General features: G+C 46.0%; 1 protein-coding gene across 13 annotated transcripts in view; it reads right to left on the minus strand.

The window, feature by feature from the left end:
* The window catches only part of HDAC4 (histone deacetylase 4), a 215392-nt gene that overhangs the window by 144037 nt on the left and 45597 nt on the right, over window positions 1–25758 (minus strand). The window contains exon 1 of one of the 13 annotated variants that reach the window (XM_010713201.4): window positions 21529–21610. The exons of 11 other annotated variants lie outside the window; for them this stretch is intronic. In XM_010713201.4, coding sequence (XP_010711503.1) covers window positions 21529–21595 — 67 coding nt within the window. In that variant the 5' untranslated portion in view covers window positions 21596–21610. Of the gene's footprint in view, window positions 1–10960; window positions 11025–21528; window positions 21611–25758 lie in introns of those variants that run through there. One more of the 13 variants, XM_085228649.1, reaches the window with a different exon arrangement.

A 25758-nucleotide genomic window follows, 5' to 3' on the forward strand; every position in this document is an offset into this window, starting at 1 on the left:
AGAAGAGACCCATTCCCCTTCTCCCCAAGCCCACAAGGATCCTTGCTTTAAGGTACAACCAACACACGCTTAAATGCAGCAACACACAGAAATGCTTGAAGGCAGATGACCAGCCTCATATCCATCCTTACTGACGATGGAGACCGACTTTGTATGTGATAGCAATAGGACAAGGGGGACCATTTTAAGCCAAAAACTGCAGGTTTATGTTAGATGTTAGGAAGAAATTCTTCACAGTGAAGGCAGTGAGGTGCTGGCACTGCTGCCTAGAGCTGTCGGTGCCCCATCCCTGGAAGTGCTCCAGGCCAGGCTGGATGGGGCCCTGGGCAGCCTGATCTGTGGGGACAACCAGCCTACTGCAGGGGTTGAGACCGGGTGATCTCTAAGGCCTCTTCCAACCCAACCGTTCTATGATTCTTTGATAAGAGCTCAGCATGCCTGACCAGCACCACAACTAGAGCCTGTAAGAAGAGAAGCAGGGTGGCGGCAGATCCCCCTACATCTGCATGCCGCCCTGCAACTGCAGAGGGCTTACAGCCAGCCCCAGGCTGTGCTCCTGGCCATGCTTCTTCTCTTTGCATGTGTTCAATTCCAGCACGGAGCAGGCTGAGCACAGAGCTGCATTTGGGAGGGACACAACTCGAACTCAGTGCCTGCCAGTTCACCTAATGAGGTCCAGCCACTAATGCAGACCCTTGCCTGGGAGACTGGATTTTAATTCAGCCCTAAAGCAAGCTTAAAAATAAAAATTAAATCAAAATTCCACTTTCACAGCCTGCATACAGCCTCCTCAGCACCAACTGTCACGCTCTGCAGAGCTGACCCTTTGCACAGCACTTGCTCTCCCAACCACAACGCTGCACACAACATGCAAGCAGTATTCATCTGCATTGCCTCTTGGGGTGGGGTTCTGCTCAGAGGCATTACTGTAGAGCTAAAAACAGGTATGTGCTAACCTCATAGCCTTGGGATACCAGGTGACAAAAACAGAATGGCTTCGGAATAAAAGTCTGCCCTCGACCATTAGGCACAGCCCGCTAAAACATCCTGACTTGCATATTAACAGCTGTGGTGTATAACAACAAGTTAAAATATTAGTAATGAGAACAGTAATTATCATGGATGTATTATTTATTTGTCTACTCATTCGGAATTTACAGAGAAAAAAAATCTTCAACATTTACAAGAAAGCAATTAAGGCAGCAAATGGATTATTTCTCTTTAAACCTATGAGAAAATGCTCAGCGCATATTTCCTCTCTAATTTGTCTGCACTCAAGAATCTATTTTTGGACGTCTCCCTAGACTGTATTGTAGCACCACATGTACTGTAATGGCATTTTAATTAGCCCAGAGAGCTGGAAGATGCACTGTGCATCCGAAAGAGAAGCAGCCTAACAAAATGAGAGCATCCTCCTCTTCCTTTCTTTGAGATTTACAGCAGCTATCAAGTAGAAATACCAATTATGGTTTCAATTGGAATTGACTGCAACTACTATAAAAACCCACTGCATCACAACAGCATATAGAATTGAACAAAAATAAACGTAGTGTTTAAGCACTGTTTACTCATAGTTTAAGGGTGGATGGTAAAAATAAAATTCTGCAGATACCTACAGGAACAACAAGGGATTAGACCAGAGAAGACAATAAAAGTATTTTAGAGTTGGGTTCTAAATATGCATGGCCTGCAAGCATAATGAAGAAGCTACCCACAGAGATGAAAGCCAATCCAGTCCTGTTTATGTAGGGTTGGATTTGTTTTATTCTTGTTTTTATTAGCGCTAACGCTCAAGGTTAGCCACCTTCCACTGCCAGCATGTGGCACAGCACAGAAAAACCATCAGCAAGTCTTGTATGGAGCCCTGTTTCCACTGCTTTCCTATGCAGAACTCAGCAAGGAGACACCCAGCAGATTTCCCTACAGTTAATCTTAAAGTAGAAACAGCACTCAAATAGCTAACATGAAAAGCAACCTTGAATTGATTGCCATGAAGCTTTGCTATAAGCCAAACAGCGAAGATGTGAAGCAATGCTGAGGTCCTCGAGGTGTCTACAGACCACTGCAGATGTGTCCATGCACTAATTGTCAAGCGCCAGATGATAGAAGTTTTGTGATCTACCTCTTAATGCCACTGTGTACTTCAGTCCCTTGCTGTGAGATATTCATATTTCATCTTGTTTTTCATTCCATTCTTCTGTATCAATTTTCAAAACAACTGATGAACAGGAATCAACCCATTCTGGACAAGCTGGAGCATGCACCTGCACGAGAAGCAAAGCAGCATCCTACACCCCGACTACCCCTTGCATGCACACTGGCAGGCTGAGCAATCACTCGGTCTTATAGGTAGTCAGGCAAGATGGAAGACCAAGCATGGAAAGCTTACCTGCTCCCGTTTGACACCAAGCATTTACCCAGCCAACGCAGCCTACCCTAAGTCGCACTAAGCACCACTTACAGCATTTGTTTCTTCACAAACACCCTTCTGATTCCCAGTGTGTGAGCGGCTCAGCTTCCCTGCGACACTCAGCACCTTCTGCACGTGGTCAGCCCAAACACCCGCCGGTTCTGCTCTGGTTACAGGCAGAAGAGGTTGCTATTATATTTCATACACACAGCTGTAGCCCAGCACGCGATACCAGGAAAGCGCGGCATCAGATTTAGCTCTATTTTTGGCTTACCTTACCCAACCATTTCCCATAGGCTCTCTTCTGCAGCCATCCATCCAATGCTCCCACCTGCCTGTGCTGTCCTAAAGCTCCAGAAGGACAAGAGCTCGGGACTTCCATGAGGAATGAAACTGGGATGTAGCTGTGTCCACGTCCTCAAAGTGGAGGCTGTCAGATCCTGCAAGGGCCTGACACTGATGGCTCAGACACGGTGCTGTGTGCAGAGCCAACCTGGTACCTTGGCACAGCATCTCACCGCTATCCCAGCCCTACCCGATGGGAGGTCAGTTACTGTCAGCTGCAGACATCAGGAAAACTGCCCCAAGATACCTGTTCCTGAATACACCACGCTGGTACCTACCAGCTTCAGACAATCCATACGTAACAACTTAGTGCCAATTAATGTTCAGATTTCTAAAATTTGCAATTCAGATATTTTTAAATCCCAGAAGAATGAAAAAGAAAAATGAAAAAGACTACCATTTCAAAGTATCGAAAAGTAGATTTTACTTTCACAGACTGGGTGGAACAGCAGTACCCCTGCTTGCAATGAAGGAGCTGAGACTACACTGTTTATTACTATAAATATATGCCTAGATATTTTCCCTGGCATGAAGCACTTTGATTATGCAGGCAAGAGATTCATCAGGCCTTACGGATAGCTCCATCCCTCCTGCTTTTATCCTGCCAGTGAGCACACACTGCTGGCAGGAGGGGAGGAGGGTGCAATCTGCCGCCATCTGCAGGGGGCTGCCATCTGAAGAGGTGACTGTCCTCAAGAAATTAGCATAGTCCAAGTACTGAGCTTAAATATGGAACAGAAGTTCAGCCAAGCGTTTCTTTCACGGGCCGTTCTGCAAAGCTCTCCCTGTTAACTGTATGGTGACTTCTTAAGTTTTAATGCAGATTCCTTACCAAAAGGGAGCAAAACTTTCCATCCTAGCTAGATTCAGGAAGATGAAGCCAATATTCCTAGAGGAGATCCCCACTGCCAAGCAAGGTGCTTAATGTGCTGAGACAGATGCCACGAGCTCCAGCACAGCAGAAAAGCACAACCCGTGCAGCAGGAGAGGTGCTGCTGGCTCCCAGCCATCTCACAATCACCGACTATTCAGAGCATAACAATTCACGTTTGATAGCTACGAATTCACAGATATAATGCCTTCTCTATAACAACTAATATTTAAGCAGGTTTTAAAAAATGACTGGCGACACAAAAGTGAAGAGAGAGGAAAAAAAAAACGCCCTTGAAATTATTACCAATTCTCAGCAGAAGGAAACCTAGGAAGAAGCACATTATAAAGGCAGGAGAAAAAGCTGGACAGCCGGCTTCAATTTCCCTTCTCTCCAGGTGAATAAGCCATCAGGAAGAAATCCAGCTGAAGGACAGCTTGGGTCTTCCACAGGTTCCAATGTGTCTCCAATTCCAATCCCGGCCCTGAAAGAAAGCCTGCACCAAACTGACTGCTCTGACACCTGCATTAAACACTGAGTGCTGGCAAAACTCATAAACCACGACAGAATTGTTTGCAACTGCAGCTTTGTATCCAGAAGCCTCCCAAAACAAGCTACAAAACCAGGAAGAATGAGATGTACTGCAAAGCTCAGCTCACCCTCTTAACCCTTTTATTCCTGCCTTGGCCAGCACAAATTTGCTCACCTGAAGAAGGAAACTACCGAGCTGTATTGCATTCACTGTCTTCAAGCTAATGACCTGCTAGTGGGGAAAAAAGTTTGTCTCTTTAAAGAGGGAATGGATGGTATTTTACTTGCACAAAGCAGCACGGGCTTTTTTCCTTCTTCCAGCCCACACCACACAGGACTTGTCCATGAAACTATTTCCATGGCAATCTGTGTCCAACGGCTCTGAGCATTTCCAGCAGTAAAGGGAAGCAATAATAATTCCTCAGCAACCCATGACACCAGTGCTTTCAACAAGCAGACAAACCTGGGGAAAATTCCTGGATGGAGCAGAGGGCAGGGAGAAGGGAGGCAAAGGAAACTGATGGTCCCTGGACACTGGCAATGGGATCTCGCTAGCTGCTAACCAGATGCTCCCCAGCCTCACAAGCTGCAGCTCCTTGGGTGCATGGCAGAACTGGAAAGAGCAGAGGAAAATAAGGAGAATTCTTCACCGAAGAAAATAAGTACAAAGACATGGAAACAGATCTGTCAGCAAACAGAGGACTTGGGTTTGATGGAGCTGCAGGGTCCAAGGCAGCTGTCAGCGTGCCCAGCAATCAAGGCTGCAAGCTCTCCGTGTTCCACCAAGCCTTTCTTGGTGAAAAAACAGGAGCAAAAACACCTGTGAAGACATCCCCCTGCCCAAGTAAAAGCATCCCTCAGGGGTCTGAGAAAGCTTCTAGCCAAAGGCACAGAGGCACAAGCAGTAAGCCAAGGGTAGCTGGACTGGACGCATCTCCTGCCTGGGGAGCAGCTATTTCAGGAGCTTGAGGGACCCCAAGAGGTTGCACAGCCCCCGGGCTGCATTACAGAGAGCAGCACCATTTGTTTGACCCAGCTTCTGCTGTTTTCACAACACATCCAGCTGGCAGAACTCAGCAGCAGCCCTCACCAGTAAGCAATCCTTTTGGTCAAACGTTTTAAAGAGCAGAGCCGAGCCAAGCATGCTTATCAGCAGCCTGAACGTTAGGCAGATTGAAGATGTATGCAGGAAAAATGTTAGCATTTTAAAATGCAATCCCCCCTCTTAAAAGACAAGACAAGAGACAAGTTTTGTTTGCTTGCTCCACTCATAATTCCAAGAGGTGTCATTAAAATTTAAGAAACTAGCGTATAAAGTTTAGATAATTCCTTCTGCTCACTCCTTTGGAAGACCAAAGCAGCACCTACCAGACATGCTCCAGCACGAAGACTTGTGACACCATGAGCATGTAAAGTAACAGCCCAGGTAGAAGGAGCAACCACTAATCACTGGGTTTTTAATTGCTAAGAACATAACTAAATGACACACTTCCACCTGCCACTGTGTACCGCTCCAGGATTAGGATTTTGGATGTTAGTGATTGAGATATCCTGAATGCAGCCCAGAGACTGCTGACACACAAGCACTGCAGTGAAGGAGCCGCTGGCCATTTTTCATGCTGTATTCCAAATCTGCTCTAAAAATAAACAAACCAACACAAGGAAAGTGCCGAGGAAGAGAGCTTATTTTTAACAGGAGGTAAGGGTGCAGCAGTCAGAGCCACTCAACAGCAAACTCTCACTTTAAAATACTCAAACGAGGCTGTTTTTGTGGAAATGACCATGTTAGAGCCAGGAAGACCCAGGCTTTGTGCAGAGAACTGGATGGAGATAGAGAAAACCAATTAGATATGTAACAATGTGCCTGTACTCACATGAGAGGAAGACTGCAAAGGACACTAGATGGATGCTGTTACCGCAATGCTGACAGCAAGGACAAGCCTTTCATTTATTGCCAGAAAGGCAGAAATCCCATCAAAACCATTAATGCACCTTTTAGTCTGCATGAATTTCAGTACTGTCTCAGCAATGGAGTACATGGAAAAGCCCCTCCCAGAGTATCTTATGCTTTCTTTTACTGTATTAATCACCAGCACATGTGCTCCCCCACCCTCATAATGGGCCCCAAAGCCAGCTGAAATGGCACAAGATCTCAGCACAGAGAGTTTCTGTAGGATGCAAATAGCAGCATACTGCTTCATGTTTTATATTGCATTTTTAGCAGCTCTGATCTTTGCCTGTAATGGTACCAATGGCTTAATCCTGCATGCCTCTGGCTCTGACTTACTGCCAAGTTCAGGCTCTTCTGCTGCTATGATCCCTTCTGCTCTCCACATTCTTCACAAGAAACACTACTCCTCTCACTCCACTGAGATGGGATGTTGCAGTAAATTCACATCAGCAGGACAGAGGACGCTGGGACACAGGTGAGCATTTGGGTAAATAGTGGGTATTTGCACTGAACTAAATAGAGTAACATGAGAAAAGCAAGTTTTGAAGCAGAAATTTCAAATCCTGGGTCTGTTCAGGAGCAACCCCAGTTTTCAAGCCAAGTAGAATAGAATAGTTTCAGTTGGAAGAAACCTTTAAAGGCCATCTGGTCCAACTCCCCTGCAGTGAACAGGGACATCTACCTTGATCAGGTTGCTCAGAGTCCCATACAGTCTGGACTTGAATATCTACAAGGATGGGGTATCCAACACTTCTCTGTGCAACCTGCTCCAGCGCCTCACCGCCTGCACTGTAAAAAACTTTTTTTTTATATCCAATCTAAATCTCTCCTCTTTTAGTTTGAAATCATTTCCCCTCATCCTGTCACAACAGACCCTGCTGTGACAAGAGGCAGTCTGTCCTCGTAGGAGAGGTGTTCCAATCCTGGGAGCATTTTTGTGGTTCTTTTCTGGATCCTCTCTACAGCTCCACACCTCTCCTGTACTGAGGACTCCACATGTGGAAGTACTCAGTATTACCGTGGTGTCAACCCAGAGCACAAGCTCTGTTTAAGTTCAGAATGAACTCAGGCTCTTGCTAGCAGGGCTGCAAAGGTGATCCTTCCTCCTCCAGCCTACATCAACGGCAACACTCCAGTTGCTCATCACTGTAGTCAGCTGGAGGTGTGCAGTCACGGGGGAACATGAAGGTAAGGAACATCACCTCCAGCTGACTACAGCGATGAGCAACTGGAGGATCCACCCACAATGGCATTGCGTACTGACTTCTAGAATGGCTTCATGGAAGTTCAGGATTATTCCTTCCTTTATGGACTTGACTGAGCCAACAGGCTACAGAGGTGTAGACACGCTCTGCTCAACATACAGCTCAGTGTCATTCCCTATTCCAAAGGGACTACTGAGAGCTGCAGAATGGGTTCCCCCACATGGAAAAACCACTAGACAGAGACTGCAGGATGTGCAGCAGTGCTGTGCGACTTGATGAAAACTAAGTCTCCATTCCCTACCCAACCAGCACAGGCTCCATTTCCAGCCCAACAGCGCTCCTGACATTAGGTTCACCTGCCAGATGATGCTCAATGGCTTCAAAATAAGGGAAAGGAGTGCTAACTTTAACAGCAAAATGTGCCAAGAGAAATTCACAACACCTATATTCTGTGCCAGATTTTCCATGATAAACAGGACAAAATAAACATAAGAGCATATTAACAAGTATTACTTGGTCGTTCCTTTTGAGCCCATAAGCTTTTACTTGCAACATGAAATCTCACAGAGGACTAAAAATCAAGAGCAGCAAACAACCCCACAGATTGCATCTGTGTAAATGCCACCAGCACCTGCACGAGCATAGTGCTCAAGGTCTGTCCAGAGACCGTGGTAATGACACAGTAAGAAAACTCAGGAGATTGTTAACGTCAAGGTGAAGTCCAAAATCCACGGGGATTTCTTTGAACGCAGAAGCAGGTGGCTGCATGATGAAACGTTTCTCGTGTATTACAAAAGAAAAAACATGTTTTCTTTAAAAAATAGATCACAGAATGCTTAGGTCAGAAGAGACTCTACAGATCATCCAGTTCCAACCCCTCTATCATAGGCTGGTTGCCACCCACCAGATCAGGCTCCCTAATCTAACCTGGCTCTGAATGTCTCCTCTGGGGATGGGTGCACCCACAGCTTCTCTGGGCACCCTGTGCCAGGGCCTGGGCCTGTACAGGTCTACAGATGTTACAGAAATGGAATATGTGCTGTGTGCTTGGCTATCTGATCTCCTTCTCAACCAAAGACACTACTGCCAGGACTCACCTTCAGAAGCAGAGAAATTATGAGAGAAACTGAGCAAAACCTACTGGAACCAACCCCAATATCATGCAAAAGAACACACTGAAAGTCCAGAAGAGCAGATACAACAAACCAACAGCCTGCGTGCCAGGCTGTTAGGTTGTCTCAGGGGCCCTTCCAGCCCTCTTGCCATTCCCTCCAGGATGCTGCCTTAAAGGTAAATGAAAAATGAAAGACAACAATAAGAAGCTAATTCCAAAAAAGAAATGAACATTAAGTTTCAAAACAGAATTTCCCATATGATCATGGCACATTACTGATGTTTTAGTTTAAAGCTCACTCCACACTTCAGTAGAACCCAACGCTGACTGATAGCACTGATAGTACCAGGCTCTGGGCTGCACAAGCCAGCCAAGTAGAGCCCAGTGGGCAGCTTGCACGGAACCTGAGAGCTGCGAGAGGAAAGGCAGGCCCACTATTGGAGCTATGGGGAATTAACAAACACAGGCCCCACCGCAAGCAGGAAATTCAAAGCCACAGCTAAATAAAGCAAAGACTGAGAGTTGCAAGCAATGCAATAAGGCTGCTTGTCAAAACAACTATGCCAAGAAGTTTCATCATTCTTAGTAATCAGAAAGTATCTGAAAATCAAGGCTTCAGCAAATGGGGGTGGGGGGAAACCCAAACGAACTGCTCACAGCACTGCAGAAGAAGGTGAGCACGGCCACGCAATGCTCTGCTCCTGGAGCTGCTGGGCTGTTCCCTCTGCTGTGATCCCGTGGAGCAGGCAATGCCACCAGGAGCTGTTCCACAGCCTCTCAGTTAGCAGAACGGCCCAGGGGTGATTTCACATTTTGGAAAGGCACAAAACAGATTCAGGGCTGTTTGGGGATGGAGGAAAGCTTATTAAAGGTCTATAGGTATCAGTACCCCATGTGGCTGCTGCTCCCCTGCTGGAGGGGCTGGGCTGTCCCTGTGCTTGCTGGAGGACAGGAGCTGCTGCTCCTGTCTGCCTGGGGCATCTGCTGCCAGCACAGCATTCACCTCCTTTGTTTCTCAAAGCAGTGCATGTGGTTATCCTGAACATGTGATCCCACCTGTATATTAGTTAAAGAACAAGAACCAAGCCCCAGCTGCAAGCTCTGCACCAATGCTCAAAGCCACATGTCTGACACAGTGTAGGCCAACAGGAACACCCCTCAAAGTGACGGTTATCCTGCCAATGGGATAGCATCAGCAAAGCAAAGAGAAGCAGAAAACAGTCTCAGCTCCTACAGTTCCTCCCCCTCTCCAGCTGTGGATGTGGCCTTTTGATTCGCCCTCAGTTCAGAAATCCCTGAGTAATGCTGGAAAAATCCTCGCTGCTTTACCTCCAATCACTCCTCAGTACCCAAGGCATGTACATGAAGAGCTTTCTCTGAACATATTGTTCTCAATCTACAGTTTAAAATTCATCCATGCCACTGCGCTGTTGTCATCCCGTATCCCCGTCTCCAGCACAATGGGGATTGACCTTTTCAGATTCACATTTACAACATGCAGCAGCTCTGCAAGCTCTGTTACAGAGAAAAATGAACCGAGAGGAATTTCTGGAATGGTGACTGGACTGCTGCTGTTTCCTAGGGCAAAACACATACTGTTTGTGTTGCAGTTTGCTAATACTCCGGTAAACAAGGGAGAAGTGAATGAAAAAAGCAACCCCACTGGCTGGAATCTTCTGAAAGATGGAAAACAGATCTCCACGTCCGCCCACACAAAATGAAGATGCTTCAGTAGTCAAGTGTTCAGGGGTAATGCAAACAGCTCTCCAAATTAAGAATGAAAATAGTAATAATAATAACAAGACCAGCAATTGTAATTCAAATTAGAAAAAAAAACAAACCACACACACAAGGCACCTGGTAGGACACTTCTCATACTGCTTTTCTTCTGTTCTACAGATGCCATATTTACTTAGCTGGCATGAAACAGAGACCCCTCCTCCTCCCCGGCACAGGACTTGTGGGCACAGCCTTACTGACTTTACCTGCACAGGCCTGCAGAACCAGATTCCCAGCTCCATTTCCAGGTATGGTCACCCTTTTTACATGCAGAATCCTTACCCTTGGGCTCGGCTACCCAAAGCATCACCCAAACCAGGTCTCCCTGGTCCTAAAGCACCCACATCCAAAAACACTACTAAGAACACGAAATAGAATTTATGGCATGACAGACTTCTCTCATTAGGGGAGAAATCCTCTTGGCCAGTAATCTTACTAATTAACTGTTAAAGCTTTTTTAATATCCTTTAGTCTTTAGCATTTTGATTACTGCAAATAAAGGGCATGATGAGGAGGAGATAGGATATGTTAACAGGGATGGGTTAAGCAGCATCCCCAAGCATCTTCCCATATATCCCCGTACCAAGACATGCTACTTCTCTTGGAGTTTTACCATCCTGCAAAGCATGGGGCTGCTTTCAAATAGCCACACCATTTCTTCTCATTCCCCAAAAGTTCTCCAACATCTCATTACCAGCATTGTACACGGCATGGTACATGTAGAGCACCTTTGTACAAAATCAGAAATACTCGCCTGTGTTTTCAGCAATTATTCCTAAACTACTGAAACGCAGTCTGTTCATCTCGTCTCCATCAATAAAACCTATTGACCAGTGTCAGGCACAAAAATCCTGCAAAAAGGTAAAGAGAGAGAAAAGAAATTGATAGCTGACTTCAGAGGAGACAGCTCAGTGCCTTAGCAGGGCTGAGTATTGGGAAGAACTTTGGAACGTGAGACAAGGAGGACTCCAAGAAAGGTATCAAGAAATGGGAAACAAGCCAGAGCCAGCTAGAAACACACCCTGACAGTGCTGCTTGGGGCCACCAGCTTGCTCACCATCAGCATTTCTCTGGTAGCATCCCCACACTCAGCCTAGGCCACCGCAGACTTAAACCCATAGAGGTGGTGTTTGAATCATGGAATCATTGAATCGTTTGAGTTGGAAGGGACCTTTGAAGGCCCAACTCCCCTGCAATGCACAGGGACACCCACAGCTCCAGCCTGACCTTGGGTGTCTCCACTTCTCTGGACAACCTGTGCCAGTGGAAGAGTTAAAAACCAGCCACAAAAACACATGTTCATTTTCTTTCTAACCAAAGCTTCATCTCATGTTGCAATGTACATGGTTGGGCACGAAGCTGCTGGCCCTTACATGGGAGTCTTGAGATCCCAAGGAAAGCAGCTCCATGCAAAGCAGTGCTCAGTTTGAGGGCTGAGGTTTCCAGAAGCTAGCTTTCTATTCAAGTGTCCTGAGCCCATTATTTACTAGAATATCGTGCATGAGCCCCACGTGCCAAGCAGCTCCTAATGAATGAGGCTCGTCGGGCACTACATGCGATGTAGTAAATGTGAGTAAGGTTGCAAAGTGCAGGGGTTTAAGTCACAGCTCCTCCACAGCAGGCAATGAACTCATGCAAGGAGCTGGAAGGCAGGAGAATTTAGAAAGTCGGGCTGCAGTTAAACCCTGACGTATGATTCATTGTCAGTCTTTAAGAGAATGCCTGCAATTAAGCTGTGTTAATGATTAAAGCAGACTGAAAAATCACACAGCTCCATTATTTTGGATGTTATTCCCAGGCTGTGAGGCAATCACCTTGCTTATCAATGCTGGAAAGCGAGTGGTTTGCTCCAGTACCATTCCCTTTGAAGACAAGCACTTTACTTGAGTTAGGAGACAAACAGAGAAGCAAAGACACACACAAATAAAGCATGCATTGCATATAGCAGCAATCCCCGAAGCCAAAAGCTTCACATGTGACTTTGTCAGGGCTGCAGTTTGTACAGACATACAAACAGATACAGAAGATGAGGGGAAACACTGCATAGTGGGTTTGTTATCAGCCTGTGGGGTGAAAGGCTCCTTCTGATGGAGCTCTGCTGCTCCATGAGTGCACCCAGCAAGCTCCTGCTGTCCTGAAGGACACCAAGACCATTGTAAATGCCTTTTTACTCACAGGGCGCTATTATCTGTCCTCAAAAGGAGATGCTATATATAAGAGAAAGAAGGACTTTGAACGCACAGTTTGGATACAAACAGATCAATCAAACAGGCTCTTGTTTACCTGCAGTGGGGGCATTTCCCCTTTTAAGGAGGCACAGCACTCATCTGGTGCTGCAGCACCGCTGCTCAGCCTTCCATAGGTACAGCCAGGCTCCACCAGGCACACAGCACCATGCACTCACTACATGTGACAAAAAACATTCCAACGCAGAATGAGAGCAATCCCACTGCAAACCTTTTTTACTACAGGTTGTCAAAGGTCCCCGCAGACCAGGCTGCCCAGGGCTCCATCCAGCCTGACCCTGAGTCCTCCAGGGATGGTGTTCCCACAGCTCTGGGCAGCAGTGCAAACGCCTCACCACCCTATGAGTGAAGAATCCATGCGGACAGCAAAATGCTCAGGACTCAGTGTTGGAAGGGCATCAGCTTCTATGCCGCCAGCATGTAAAAGCTACATAGTTATCTCATAAAACCTAACTTCACCAGTAAAACACCATAAAACAGGTGGCACTGCCTGATGGATTTTGTGTTAACTTCATATTGACAGGTCTGAGCCCAGGAGTGCTGTTTACAAAGAGTTTAAAATAAAACAACACGCACTACAGAAGATCCCTTCATTGTTCAAATGGTGCTGAGCCACCCAAGCACTCAGAAAGGTGGGGAAGCAGAGAGAAAACATCCCAAAAATCTTCAAACTGCAGCTAGAATATAACAATATCCTGGAAGATTTAATAATTTCCACTGAACTCAAGCGAATAGAAAGATTAACTTGAATTTCCACTGAAATACAACCAAAAGCTTTCCTTTGGTTCAGGATGGAAATATTTCCCCTCCTACTTTCTCGGCTCGCTTCGGATACAGCTCCAAATGGAGACAAGGCACAAAGGTGCCAAAACTTGAGCCCGGTTTGACTGACTGCATCTCCCCATTGCCTTTGGCCCTTGCTGGGGCCGATCCCTCCCCCATGCTGCTGGACTTGTGGGCCGGATTATAACCCACTCCATCAGGAAGCAGCTGCTGGGTAAGACCTGCATTCTTCAACATTTCAAAGCTTCTGTGGGTATAAGAAATTTGGAGATAGACCATCAAGCTGGTCACATGCAGCCTTATAAAAACAAGCCTGCACTGTTTTTCTAAGTTTTCCCTTTTCCAAGTCCAAGAACAGCCTCACTTCTTCAAAGCCTTTTGTGGCACCTCCACTTTAACTCACTCATTAGCCTTAAGTGCAGCCATTTGCTAATTTCGAAATGCAGTTGTTCATAAATCAAAGTTCAAAAGGTGCTTAAAAACAATTCAGTCACTGCAGCTGATGACCGTTGATCTTTTCAGCTCTGGAAATACCCTCCTAATGGCAGCATCATCCCAGGCACCTTACCAAGTACTCCCTGGTTTTGAAGCAACGTGCTTGGGTTTTATTAGAGGCAAGGACAGGTGGCCAAGTGTCAGTGAGAACACTGATGAGAGCGCTGTGACCAACCACACAGTTGCTGGGCACCCACAACAACCTGCATGAGAACTCAGAAGGGACCCAAAGAGGGATTGTCTCAGCCAGACTGATAGGCAAGGGCATTTCCAATGTCCAACTAAAAGGAATCCATATATGCACCAGGTGAAGCAAGTGCCTCCCACACACGTGATGCCAGACTGTGGCACCTTTCCAAAGAGTTCCTGGCCGCACTGTAATTTATCCACAGTTCCTATACAAAAGCTCTGCTATCCAGAAGCTTTCTATGCATGTGGTTATCTGTGATAAAACACAATGACCAAGAAGATTTCTTCTTAAAGTTCTGCTTCTTTAGCATAGCAAAACAGGAAGTTTTCACTTAAAAACCTCAAGTAAAGAAAGATCCCACACACACCCAGAACATCTCCTCCCATGTACCTCCAATCAAATAAAACCAATAGTGCAGCCAGCAGGGCGAGAAAGTCATCGTCCCTTGTAGATGGCACTGATAAGGCCACACCTCGAGTACCATGTTCAGTTTTGGGCTGCTCACTGCACAAAGGATGTCACTCCTTCTGTCTCTATTCACTGAATACAAAGAGAAAAAAACAAACCAACCAGTTTCATAGTCATATAATCCACAAGCATCAGTAAATGCATGAAACAGCCCTCTGCCACCACCATAATCAATTCTTTGGCCCATGTTCAAGTCCACTGGCATCAGAACACTGAGGAGGGATGGGGGTGGCCACTGCTTAAGAAAAATACAACAATGGTTAGGAACAGGAGAGCGCTCTGCAAAGTTTAAGACTGTTTCCACCCTGCTTTCAAGTAATTGTATAGATGCTAAGAACTGCTATGCCATAAATATATGATGTAATGAACTAAGAAAGCAGGTTGAAAGTAAAAGCATTTAGAAGTGTTTGGTTTTTTTTTTTTGTTGCCTTTTTTTTTTTTTAATGCTTGTGGGTTTTTGGTTTGTTTGGGGTTTTTGTTTTTTGTGGTGTTTTTTTTTTTTGTTGTTGTTTTGGGGCGGAGGTTGGAGTTGGTTAAAATAAACTGCTTACTGGCAGGTCTCAGCATTTGCTAATTACATCTTATCAGTCATCTTCTTTCCCTCTACAGGCAGCCAATGCCATCCCCAAGCCCAAAGGAAGAGGCAAGCAGGTCCTGGTGTTTATCTCCACAGGGAGGCACCAAGGCTGTCCAAAAACAGGACAGTTAAAACCAGCTAAAAGTTAATATTTACAAGTCCAGATGAGTCAAATGCAGAGAAAAAACAGCGCCTGCTCTCTAGTGTTTTATCAACATTTGTTGATTTATTTAAAAAGTTGGGTAAAGTATGAGTAATAAATAGACTGCCATACACCCATATGCTGCATCTGCTACAGCAATTTATTCCTATAGTTATTTTATTACTTTCTTTGGGAACTGAATGAGATCAGGATCAGCATTCTGACTCTGGGAAATTAGCTCTTTTCCATGGCTGTCAGAAGGAAAGTGGGAATTAATCTTCTAATTTCATTCTAAAAAACAGAGAGAACAAGTCCAATGAAGAAAAAAATATTGTCTCTCCGTTTGTAAGAGGGGAAAGAAAAGTGTTTGGAAGAGCAGTGGCCTTATGCTGGCAAGCTTTCAGGCCATGAGATCAATGTTTTGATGAGCACAAGGACCGGTGCCAGAGGGGGACGGGAAGGAGGAGAAGAGACTTCAATGAGCTGCAAGCATGGGGAGAGCAAGAGGACTGAGGATGAATTGGGTCGGGAAGGTTGAGGAAACAGGGAAGCAGAGTGCACTCATAGGATGATCAGAGCTAGCAAAGAGCAGCGGACCTCACACATGGATTCTAAAGGCTGGGAGAAAATGGCTGCTCTCATCTGCAAGGGCAGAATGATAGCAGGGGGTTAAGCCAAGGAAGGGAATTGACACTTCACAAAACAAGACAGCACAGACCTCAGCGTGTCTAACTTCGAAGGCATACCTTCATCAAGGGGGCTGCAAAGGGAACAAACAAAACTCGGTGTATTTCTGGGAACAGACTGCTAACTGCTAGAGAGATCTCTAGCTGTGCACAGCAGCACTCTTAAGTGGAGGGCAGGGAAAACTTCTGGATCCAGTGACTGTTCTTTTTTCTAGTCCCTCTGCAAAAGGGTTCCTGCACATCAGCGGCACCAAGTTGTTTCCCACCCCATGGCTGAGTTTGTCATACAGATTTATTTCTGGGCTCGCAAATTGTTTCAAGGTGGGAGCTCTGCTCCAGCGCTGACATCGCCTGGCTCACAGTCCTGCTGCAGTCCCAGTTTCTAGGTCAGGAAGCACAGATTTATTGCCCAAAAGTAGAGAGAATTCTGGAAGAAAGGACTCCCACGTTTGGAGATGCGGAAAGGTGATTCTAACAAGCTTAGCTCCATTAAAGCCCTTCTGATCTTACAAACAAACAACTGAATGTAAAGACAAATCTGTATTAGAGAGAACACTGAAGAGTAACTTTGGGGGAAAAAAACAAAACCAAAGAAACAACCACCACACACAGAGAAACCCGGGTACACAAGTCTCTCCAATTTAAGCCCAAACTGACAAACAGTTCAGAGACAACCCAGCACATCAGTAGGAGAGAATGGCAGCTCTCCTTCTCCCACCGCAACCACAGCTCCGTCCCCAGAGCCTGAGCACCCACCATTGAGCCTCCATTCCAAAGAATCTGCTTGAAGCCATCGCTCACACACTCGCCTGGGTCTTGTGATCACAACAGCGAACAAAGCTTCTCTTAAATGTGGTTTGATTGACGCAAATCAAGAGCTGAGCGGGTGATTCATAGTTGTCAGACCGTAACGCTCGCATAAAAACAGCATGTGGACAAACTTGCTGATGCATTCAAACACTCAGCACGTACCGAGAGGCAGAGCCGAACACAGACCTCTCCATAACGTCATTTTTAGTCCCCTACTCCCCTCTAGGACACAATTTGGATTTTCCTAGGTAACATAAAGCATCGTAATAAATTTCCAAACATAGTGTGTGCAAGAGCCATTTTGCTGCACTTCCCTGCAGCTTGGCAGGGAATATTAATACACTGAACAGAGCAAAGGCATAATCCAAGCAGAGCTCAGGGATAGCCCATAACCACACCCCAGTTGGACACAATTGCCACAGTGCCAGCCATGCATTCTGACCTTTCTATTCCCGGTTGCTGACTACTCCCTTTTTCCCTTATGGCAGACATTTTTGTTTCCTTCTTCTTTTCCCCTCCTCCACGTTAATACACAGGATAGGGTCATAAGGAAGATCCAGGGAACTACAGGACCATCAGCCTGAGCTGCGTGCCAGGGATGGTCACAGAGCAGATCATCTTGAGTGCAATCACATGGCACGTATGAGACAACCAGGGGATCAGGCCCAGCCAGCATGGGTTCATGAAAGGCAGGTCCTGCCTGACCAACCTCATCTCCTGCGATTGAGTGACTGGCCTGGTGGATGAGGGAAGAGCATACAAAAGCAGTCAGCCCTTAAATGAGATCTAAGAGAGGTGTAGTCAGGCTCCATCCCTGAATTGCCTTCACCTGTGCTCCCAGGGCTGACCCCGTCCTTTCCCCAGGTGCTCGATCAGTGGTTCAGGCTGTGACTCAACAGCTCCCATCTGCATTCTGACATCTCCATTAGTACAGCTGGGACCAGCCTAAAGAAGCCTTCCCACCCACACAGGACCAACGGATCTACTCACCGAGATGGAAACAGGGAGAGGGGAGCAGAAACACAGAAGAAAATTTGTCAGAAGGACAAACATCATGAAAGAGTGAATTACTGCACGTTTAGCACTGCGACACTGAAGTGGCCAGCCCTCCTCAGTTTCTGGTTTAGTCATCATTTGAAAACAAACTCAACCTAAAGCACAAAACCCTAATGAAATTAGCTGATGAAGCACAGCAGCACGTTGCTGGAAAGGAAATTAAGAAGCTAATCTGACGTGCTGTTTCTCGGTATAAACACACACAGTCCCATGTTGGCTTTAAGCACTCTGTCAAACACACAGCCACCGGAGGTGAACAACCTCGAGGCTCGAGGTATTACAAGCTGCTAGAACAAGTGGTGCCTAAAAACCTTCTGGCAGCTCATGCATTTCCAGGGACCCCATCAGTAAGTACGGCTGCAGGTAAAGTACTGTGGAAGAAGAGCACTGGAGCAACCACTTCACCAGAGTTCCCACAGCCTCAGAACTGGTAGCTTTAAAGTTACGGCTTCCCACCTATGCTCACACGAGCATAGGTCCCCTTTCTCTGCTTTTTAGTACGTAATCTGATTGATTGCAAGATTTTATGGTTGTTTCTTTTAGTTTGTTTTTAAAGTAGCACTGAGTTCCCATTTGCTACAAGCAGATCACTGAGTACCCATGCAGCCATGACAGGACTTGTGTCCTGTTACGCTGCTGCCCAAGAACCTGGCAGGCTGCACCTTCAGCTGTGCTCTCCAAACAACAGATTGCCTCTTGTTGCGCTGGCCAAGGAAGAGAGGAAGGGATTTTCAGCAGGATGCTACCAGCAGCTGTCTGTGAGTGTCAGCAGCTGGAAGCCAAAGCGTGTTCTCTTCAAATAGAGGAGAGGGCAGCAGCAGCACACCACATGAGGCAGGACAAGATGACAGACAAGAACACATCAGTGCTTTCCAATATGGTCCCCGCAGGACGTTTCTATAGCTCCTGGGGCCAGGGCTTAAGAAAACATCAGTGTGACTAATATATTTAGGAAGTCCAGAAACTGAAGCTTGTGTTGTTTTTGGCTTAGTGCAGCAAACTGGCTTTAATGACGACCTACAGTCAGCTCTAGAAATGTTCTTTCTTCTTCGTTGACATCCATGACAAAAGTTTATTAGTGGGGCAAAAATTAAAAACAAAGCATTTTTCCCTGCTGCGAAGCACGTGTAAGCATCCACTGACATCTTGTAAAAGGAGACATAAAAAATACAATTTCAAAGCAATTCCATCACCTCCTTGTAAGTCACTTCTCCCTAATATTGCACATTGGAAGTTTCATGCTTCGAACATCCCTCACCATGAATTTTTCACAATCAGGATTAACTACTGTGGAAAATAACTGCCATAGGAGAAAGGATGTATTGTTTTATCACAAAAATTATTACTTATAGCTTAGGATAACAGCAAGAACACATTGAAAGCAATACTGTTGGGCATCCCCAGTCTGAAACACAACTTACACACAGTATCACCCCCAATGGCATTCCAAATCAAAGTGGTTACTGTCACACCATTTGTTTTCCCCTTTGTCCAGTGGCTCTTTTTAAAGACTTTTCAGAGGCTCGGTGGTACTCTGGGCTCCCTCTGAGGAGCCAGAGTCTATTAAGGACACCCAGGACCATAGCAGAGCAGCTGCTAACTGATACAGAAATGACACGATGCAGTCTAAGATTATTCCTCCTGAATTTGAGCTGTTCTTGAAGGCTCATAGCAGAACTGTGTAACACGGTTGAAGAACATCATGCCTTCCAGTCCTCCCAGCACAGCCTTCCAGGCAGGACCAGCATCCCAGCACTCCTATCAGGAGAGCACTTCTGTGCACGCTCCAGCAGACTCCAAAACCACCATTCACAACCCAAAACAGCTCGCAATCAGTAAACAGATTGTGGTAACAAGTTGACAAGTGGGAAAAAGAGCTGCCCTGTTTATTTCAAAAAGGTTTCATTTCTAGCAGAGCTTTTCCTGTTTTTAAATATTGTACAGTAATAATCTACCTTCCTCTCTAAGGACCTCCCCCTTTTTCCAATCTCAACTGTTAAATAAAATAAAAAGACAGCAAACTACAGCACATGGAGAATAGTGTGGTTGGAGGTTTTATTGACGCTTGTTTGGAACGACCTGGGTAGCTCTTAGAGCTTCACTGCCCATGAATAATGGAGACATTTGCAACCCAAAGTCGCTACACGGAGTGCTACATAACAGTGAGAGGTACATTTAGAGGGCAGGTCTTTTTTTAGGGTGTTCACTCCTTGACTTTCCTATATTAACGCTAGGAATTGGCAAGAACACAATGAGCAGAACGAGGGGCATTCAGAGCCACAGTGAGAACAGCAGATAAGGTGATGGATGGAAGAGACACAGCGACAAAGATCCGTGCTTATACCTCAGGAAGAGCTTTCCATCAATAGCTACAAACAACCAAATCCAAAGCATGTTGTTTCAGAAATGTAAAGCACAATTTGTGTTGGAGTGCCTTCAAGGATTTTGAAAAAAGAAATCAAAACCTGCAACAGATTGTTCGATCTCTTTTCTCTGATGTTAGAGAAGCTCGACTTTAGATGGGAGAAATAATAAATAACAGCCACAGCAAGGAAACTTCTTTTCCCTAAATCCCCAGACTCCTACTGGGAATGCAGGCAGATGAACCTGCAGCACAGACCTCCCTGGACTTCCCAATCCAATGGAAATACTCACCTCAGAGCTCCCCAAATCCCAATTACGGGAAATAAAGCATTCCCCTTTACTGGAAATGAGCGCCCGCAGAGGCCTTGACACAGCTGCCAGTATCTTCATCTGGCTGTAAAAGCTCACAATGTGACCGAGGAAAAAGAAAGCACTGCTGTCTGTGTAATGAGTTACCAGGCTATGCAGAAAAATAGGATGAAGCAATAAGAAATCAGGGATGGCCATCAATGCCGCGGCTCAAGGCTGCAATACCTCAATTCCTCTTTGCTCCTTGCAGCTGGAACTCCTTGTACTAGTTTATTTTTTGCATTTCTGTCAACAAATTCATCTGATATAAGCTCGTTAAGTGACTGCCATGTCTATATACGACTCTGGATTTGACCTCAAGCATGCTTTTGACACGTGCAGCTTCAGTCATACCAGCTCTGAGTAACGCAGAATGGTAAGAGTTTTCTAGATGCATGAGGAACCAGCAGCTACAGGAATCCCCTGGGAGCTCTGGCTGATAGGTATTAGAGAAATAAAAATGATCTATTTGGCAATTAGGAGAAGGAAAGAGAAGGAGGTGTTATTTAAGAAGTGAATGCGAGCAACAAGACCTGTGCCACTGTGGGAACTACTCTTCCTTCAAGGATCAGCTCCCAGTCCATGCCCACACTTGCAGAGCACAGAGGTGGGCACTTTGGTTGCTTTCCCTGCAATGCTGCTGTTCGCAGCCACGCACAGCCCAAGGTGCAGCAGCACCAGACATGTAAATGATTTGTTTTCGCCATCACTGATCTATAGAGCATGGATTACATAAACAGTTGTTTCTTGCTCATTTCCACTCCCCCAGCATCTCCCCTGATAGAAACGTGCTTGTCAATACAGCAGCTGCCATCAGGCAGCAGAGCTGTTAGCAGCTGCAAGGTCTGTGGCTTGGAACTCTAGGTGAGCTTTGTGAAGATGTGCAGAAATACAGCTGTGAGGCTGTCACAGGCAGCTGCATCCAGGAACAGGAGAGCAGTAATCTCTTCCCACACTGTTCTCCTGCAGCAGAGCACAAAGCCAGTTTTCCCACTTTGAGTTGCTGGAAATCCCAGTTTGAAAATAACTGCAATGATCTTCTGGAATTTTTATAGCAAACTTCTATCTGGATTCCACTTTCCGAAACGGCAGTCCTACTTCTCTTAAAGCCATTACCTGTGTGTCAACGGAGTGTTATTTTCTGCATGTACCCTTACCTTTCTGCATCACTGCATAGAGGACACAGCTACAACATGCTCTGGAAGCAGGCACAGCACAGTGCATACAAAGCTGCAGACCTCTCTCTTCTCAGTGCTGTAGGGCTGGATCATCCCGCTCTGCAGGGCTGCCAACCACTCTGCCTCAACAGCCTTGTACAGAAGGAACCCCAAACGTCAGAAGAAGCGGTTCGTTTGTTTAAGACAGCAAAAAAAATTCCCATTGGCAGTGAGAAGAGGAACTGCTGCTGGAGAGAGAGTGTGCTGGTGATGGCTGGGAGCTCCAGGAATAGCCGTGCACGGGCAGAGATCAGTGGGTGAGGTGGTCAAAGGTACGTGACAAACAGCTCAGTGTGCCGAGGGCTTCGCTGCTGGAACACCTATGGCTGACAGCAGTCCTCCAGTGAGAAGAAATGCTGAGAGATGTGCTTTCTTCTCCACTCCCTTAGAGAGAAGCAAAACCTTTCTGTGCCTATCTATCTCACCAGGTTCAACACTGAGCTTTCCACTGCAGCTGCCCTCCAAGAAAGAGCTCCTGCTGCTCAGTCTGGGGGCATCTCCTCTGGCACACACAGGCCTCAGCTGCTGCTGCTCCCCAGTGATGGTATCACAGCAAACAAGGGTTAGAAACCTGCTCTAAACAGGCAGAGATGCAACAAGTGAGCTGTTAAGCACGTTTGAGTGCCTTTTTCTATCTGGCATTAGCCAGTGCACACCTTGTGTCTTTTGAGTCAATCAGGCTATCAGAGCTCCATCAGAGAAGGACCCAATGGCTGCATTTTAACTTTATGGTGCAAGGAGAGTCCCCTGCATGCAGATGTCTCATTCCTCCATTTTAAAATTTGATTATAGCTTAAAGAACAGAACGTGGTTAGCATATATTCAGTGCTCAGGGCTCCGAAACTCGCTTTCATCCACAGATAGAAGCCATTGGGAAAAAAGAAAGAAAGAAAATCTTTGTTTTCCCATCAGTGATTTACCGAGCTTAATTTTGCTAGTTGTGCATTGCAAAATCGATGCTTACCTAAAGAGCAGCCTGTTGAGCAATATGCTCTATGGCTCTGTTGTAACCGAAGCCGAGCTGGACAATGCACTCAGGAATACCTTCTGCCTGCTCCCCCCCTCAGGTTCTGCTCCATTCCACCACCAGGACAACTCCACTCCGCTTTACAGGAAGGCAAGCATCCATCACAGAGCAGTGGGGATCATAACAAACACAACTTCTGGACAGCAACGTTCAGCTCTGCTTCCAGCAGTCTGTTTCTCTACTTTCCAGATCAGGATTTCCAGTCTTTAACCAGGAGTATTCATTCAGTACTAAGCACACACACAGCTGCCTGTCCTATGCCACCCTTTGCATAGTTCAGACCTTCCTCTCAGGTCTATATGTTTCTCATCAGAACGTTTGCTTTAAGACCCAGAGGATCTCAAGTAACCAGCCAGCATTAAACCAGCACGCCTGCTCAGAATCACAGAATTGCCTGGGTTGCAAAGGACCACAATGATCATTCAGTTCCAACCCCCCTGCTACATGCAGGGTCACCCAACCAGCAGACCAGGCTGCCCAGAGCCACATCCAGCCTGGCCTTGAATGCCTCCAGGGATGGGGCATCCACAGCCTCCTTGGGCAACCTGTTCTTGAAGAAGAACTTGTACTTAAAGAGCATTATCTGAACATCAATTATTCTTCTTCCTCTTTGCATGAAAAGAGCCATACACCAAAGACATTACAAACACTTTCCTGCAGCCTCAGAGCCACTTGTCCCATCACAGCCCACATCTGCACAACACATGGCCAGCAGGTACTTTTATTCCCCTTTGCACTTAAAGGAGCAAGTTCAAGTCAGCCTGTTGCCCTAGCTTATAATAAACAAAATATTTGCGAAATGGAGCCATTCTGTTGAACCAGTGCCATCCCTGCATACACCACCAAGGGCAAAGAGCACACAGACACAAGGTATCCGCTTCCCCTTGGAAGATGCATATATGTACGTGCAGATATTTAACAGCAGCAGAGTTTCTATTTTTCATGAAAGCCCCATTAGCCAATGATGCTGCTTCAGTACACACAGATTGTTCTATTCCTCCTCCAAGTACACGCTCCATGGAGCTCCCATTGCTCACGGAGCTCAGCAGCAGGGAAGACAGCTTGCTCTGGCGTTGGAAGGTACTCTTTGCATCCACCAGTGAGGAGGTGCCCCCTCCACTCCCTTCCCAACGTGCTGAAAGGTTCATTTATTCAGGAACCGACTACAGCGGTTCTCCAGCTTACCTGGGAAGGCTTCCCATTCACCACAGGCGAGCGGAGTTCTCAAGACATGAATGTCTGTTTTATGAACATCTGCACTCCATGAATGCTCAGAGTAAGATGTGTATAAATGCAAGGACTGTGCATATGGCAATGCATTACATCTTCAAGAAAAGAAACATTAGATGCAAGATGGCAGAAAAGCTAAAAACAGCACCGGTCAGAGATCTAGTCACGTTGTCTTCTAAAACAGCTAGTCCCTTCCTTTGGCATTGCCACCCACCTCTCTCCAATGCACTCTTTCAACACAAATCAGAGAATGTCCCACAAGGTAAAACAGTCCCCAGCTGAAAGATGGAGGGTATGGGTACCATGGATCCCGAAAAGCCAGCCAGCACTCATGGTTCCAGCATCTTCAGCTTCCCCACTGTAAGTCTGCATAGAACCCCCAAACCAACATCCCATGGACTACCTTACGACCTTCGTTGAGATTCAGGCAAGACAGTGGAAATCTAGATTTTTGGGGAGAAGGGAAAGAAGGAATGAAGGCAACACCTCTTCTCAGCCAACACAGGTCAGAGAGCTCTTCCGAGCTCTTTTTTTCCAGGGAAGGATCACAAAACTTCAGAAAACAGCAGCTGCCTTTGGGCTGATGTGAAATGATCTGCTGGACTCTGTGCCATGCTTCAGATCAGCAAATGCAAAACGCATAGCCATAGCAGCAAGCCTACAGTTGAGGGGAGATTCCTGAATCACTATTACAAAAAATTCAGAGATATACAAAGGGTCAGAAGTGGAGAAAACTGACATTTTACTCAGGTTTCCTTCATTATTATTTTGATGTCAGTGACAAATAAAAAGTCAATACAAAGATGCCAAGTGCACCTTTATAATCATCAAGCAACTCTGAGACTCACTACCACTGGTACCTGTTGCCACAGTACAGCTCAAATCCATAAGCAAAGGACACATACACAAGCCCAAATAATGCCAACTCCTTTTCATTATGCATATAGTTAAAGTTTCTCCCATCTCCAGATGAAAATCCCAGTATTTAGGCCTGCAAAGCCCTCATCCTCTGCTGGGTGCATCAGACAAAGCTGCGTCCCTGGAGAACTGGCCCAGCTCTGAGAGAGGAATGTGTCAGCAGCTCTGCAAAGCAGCTGAAGCCATGCTTACAAAATGTAATGGCTCTCTAGCTAAAAGTTTTGGGTTAAGTGTGTGGTAATGGGGTAAACTGAACATGAGAACAGACTCTTTTAGTCCCTGGAATTCATTCCTCTGGCACCAGCTGTTTGTTTCATCAGGTATTGTAATAGCAGAAGCTTTAACACTTCTAGCAGAAGCTGAAACTTTCCCAGAGATGCTGACCTAAGTAAAAGACCAGTATTGAAGGTGAAAAATACTCAAGTCGCAAGGTGAACTTTCTTCAACTTGTTTGATCCAGTTACTTGCAATTTGCCTGAAAACATAATTTTATTGTTGGGCATTTCAGTGTGAGAGTTTTTCTGCTGTTTAGACCCAAACAGGTTGTTTAAGGACCCTCTCAGAAGCCCTCATTCCCAGGAGCTTACTCCTCAACACAATCCCAGTAGATTTCAGCCTCCACCTGGACGTGAACACATCCAGCACTTTGCTTAACTTGCACTGGTACTTCAGCTGTGCTATGTTCCACATGATTAAGAGATCATAAAACATCTTTGCAAGGCAGAAGCCTACCAGCAGTACTGCATTTTCAGCTCAACACCGTGGCGTGGCTTCTTTCTTCTAGCCTTATGATTTTAAAGCATCTTTTCTAGAGACCATAGGATGATGTCTTGCAGCTGTAGAGTTGACCAGGTGAAGCATTTCAGCATTTAAAGACCGTCAAGACAATTTTATGAAGCAGCATCATTCTCACAGTAGCCTCGATATCTCTTCTCCATGAGCTACTTCTGTTTGCATGAGTGCATGCAGAAAAAAACTAGTAAGTAAAAAAATCA

The sequence above is a fragment of the Meleagris gallopavo genome, chromosome 7 (genome assembly GCF_905368555.1).
Source record: "Meleagris gallopavo chromosome 7, MGAL_WU_HG_1.1, whole genome shotgun sequence".
In the NCBI taxonomy this organism is placed as follows: domain Eukaryota; kingdom Metazoa; phylum Chordata; class Aves; order Galliformes; family Phasianidae; genus Meleagris; species Meleagris gallopavo.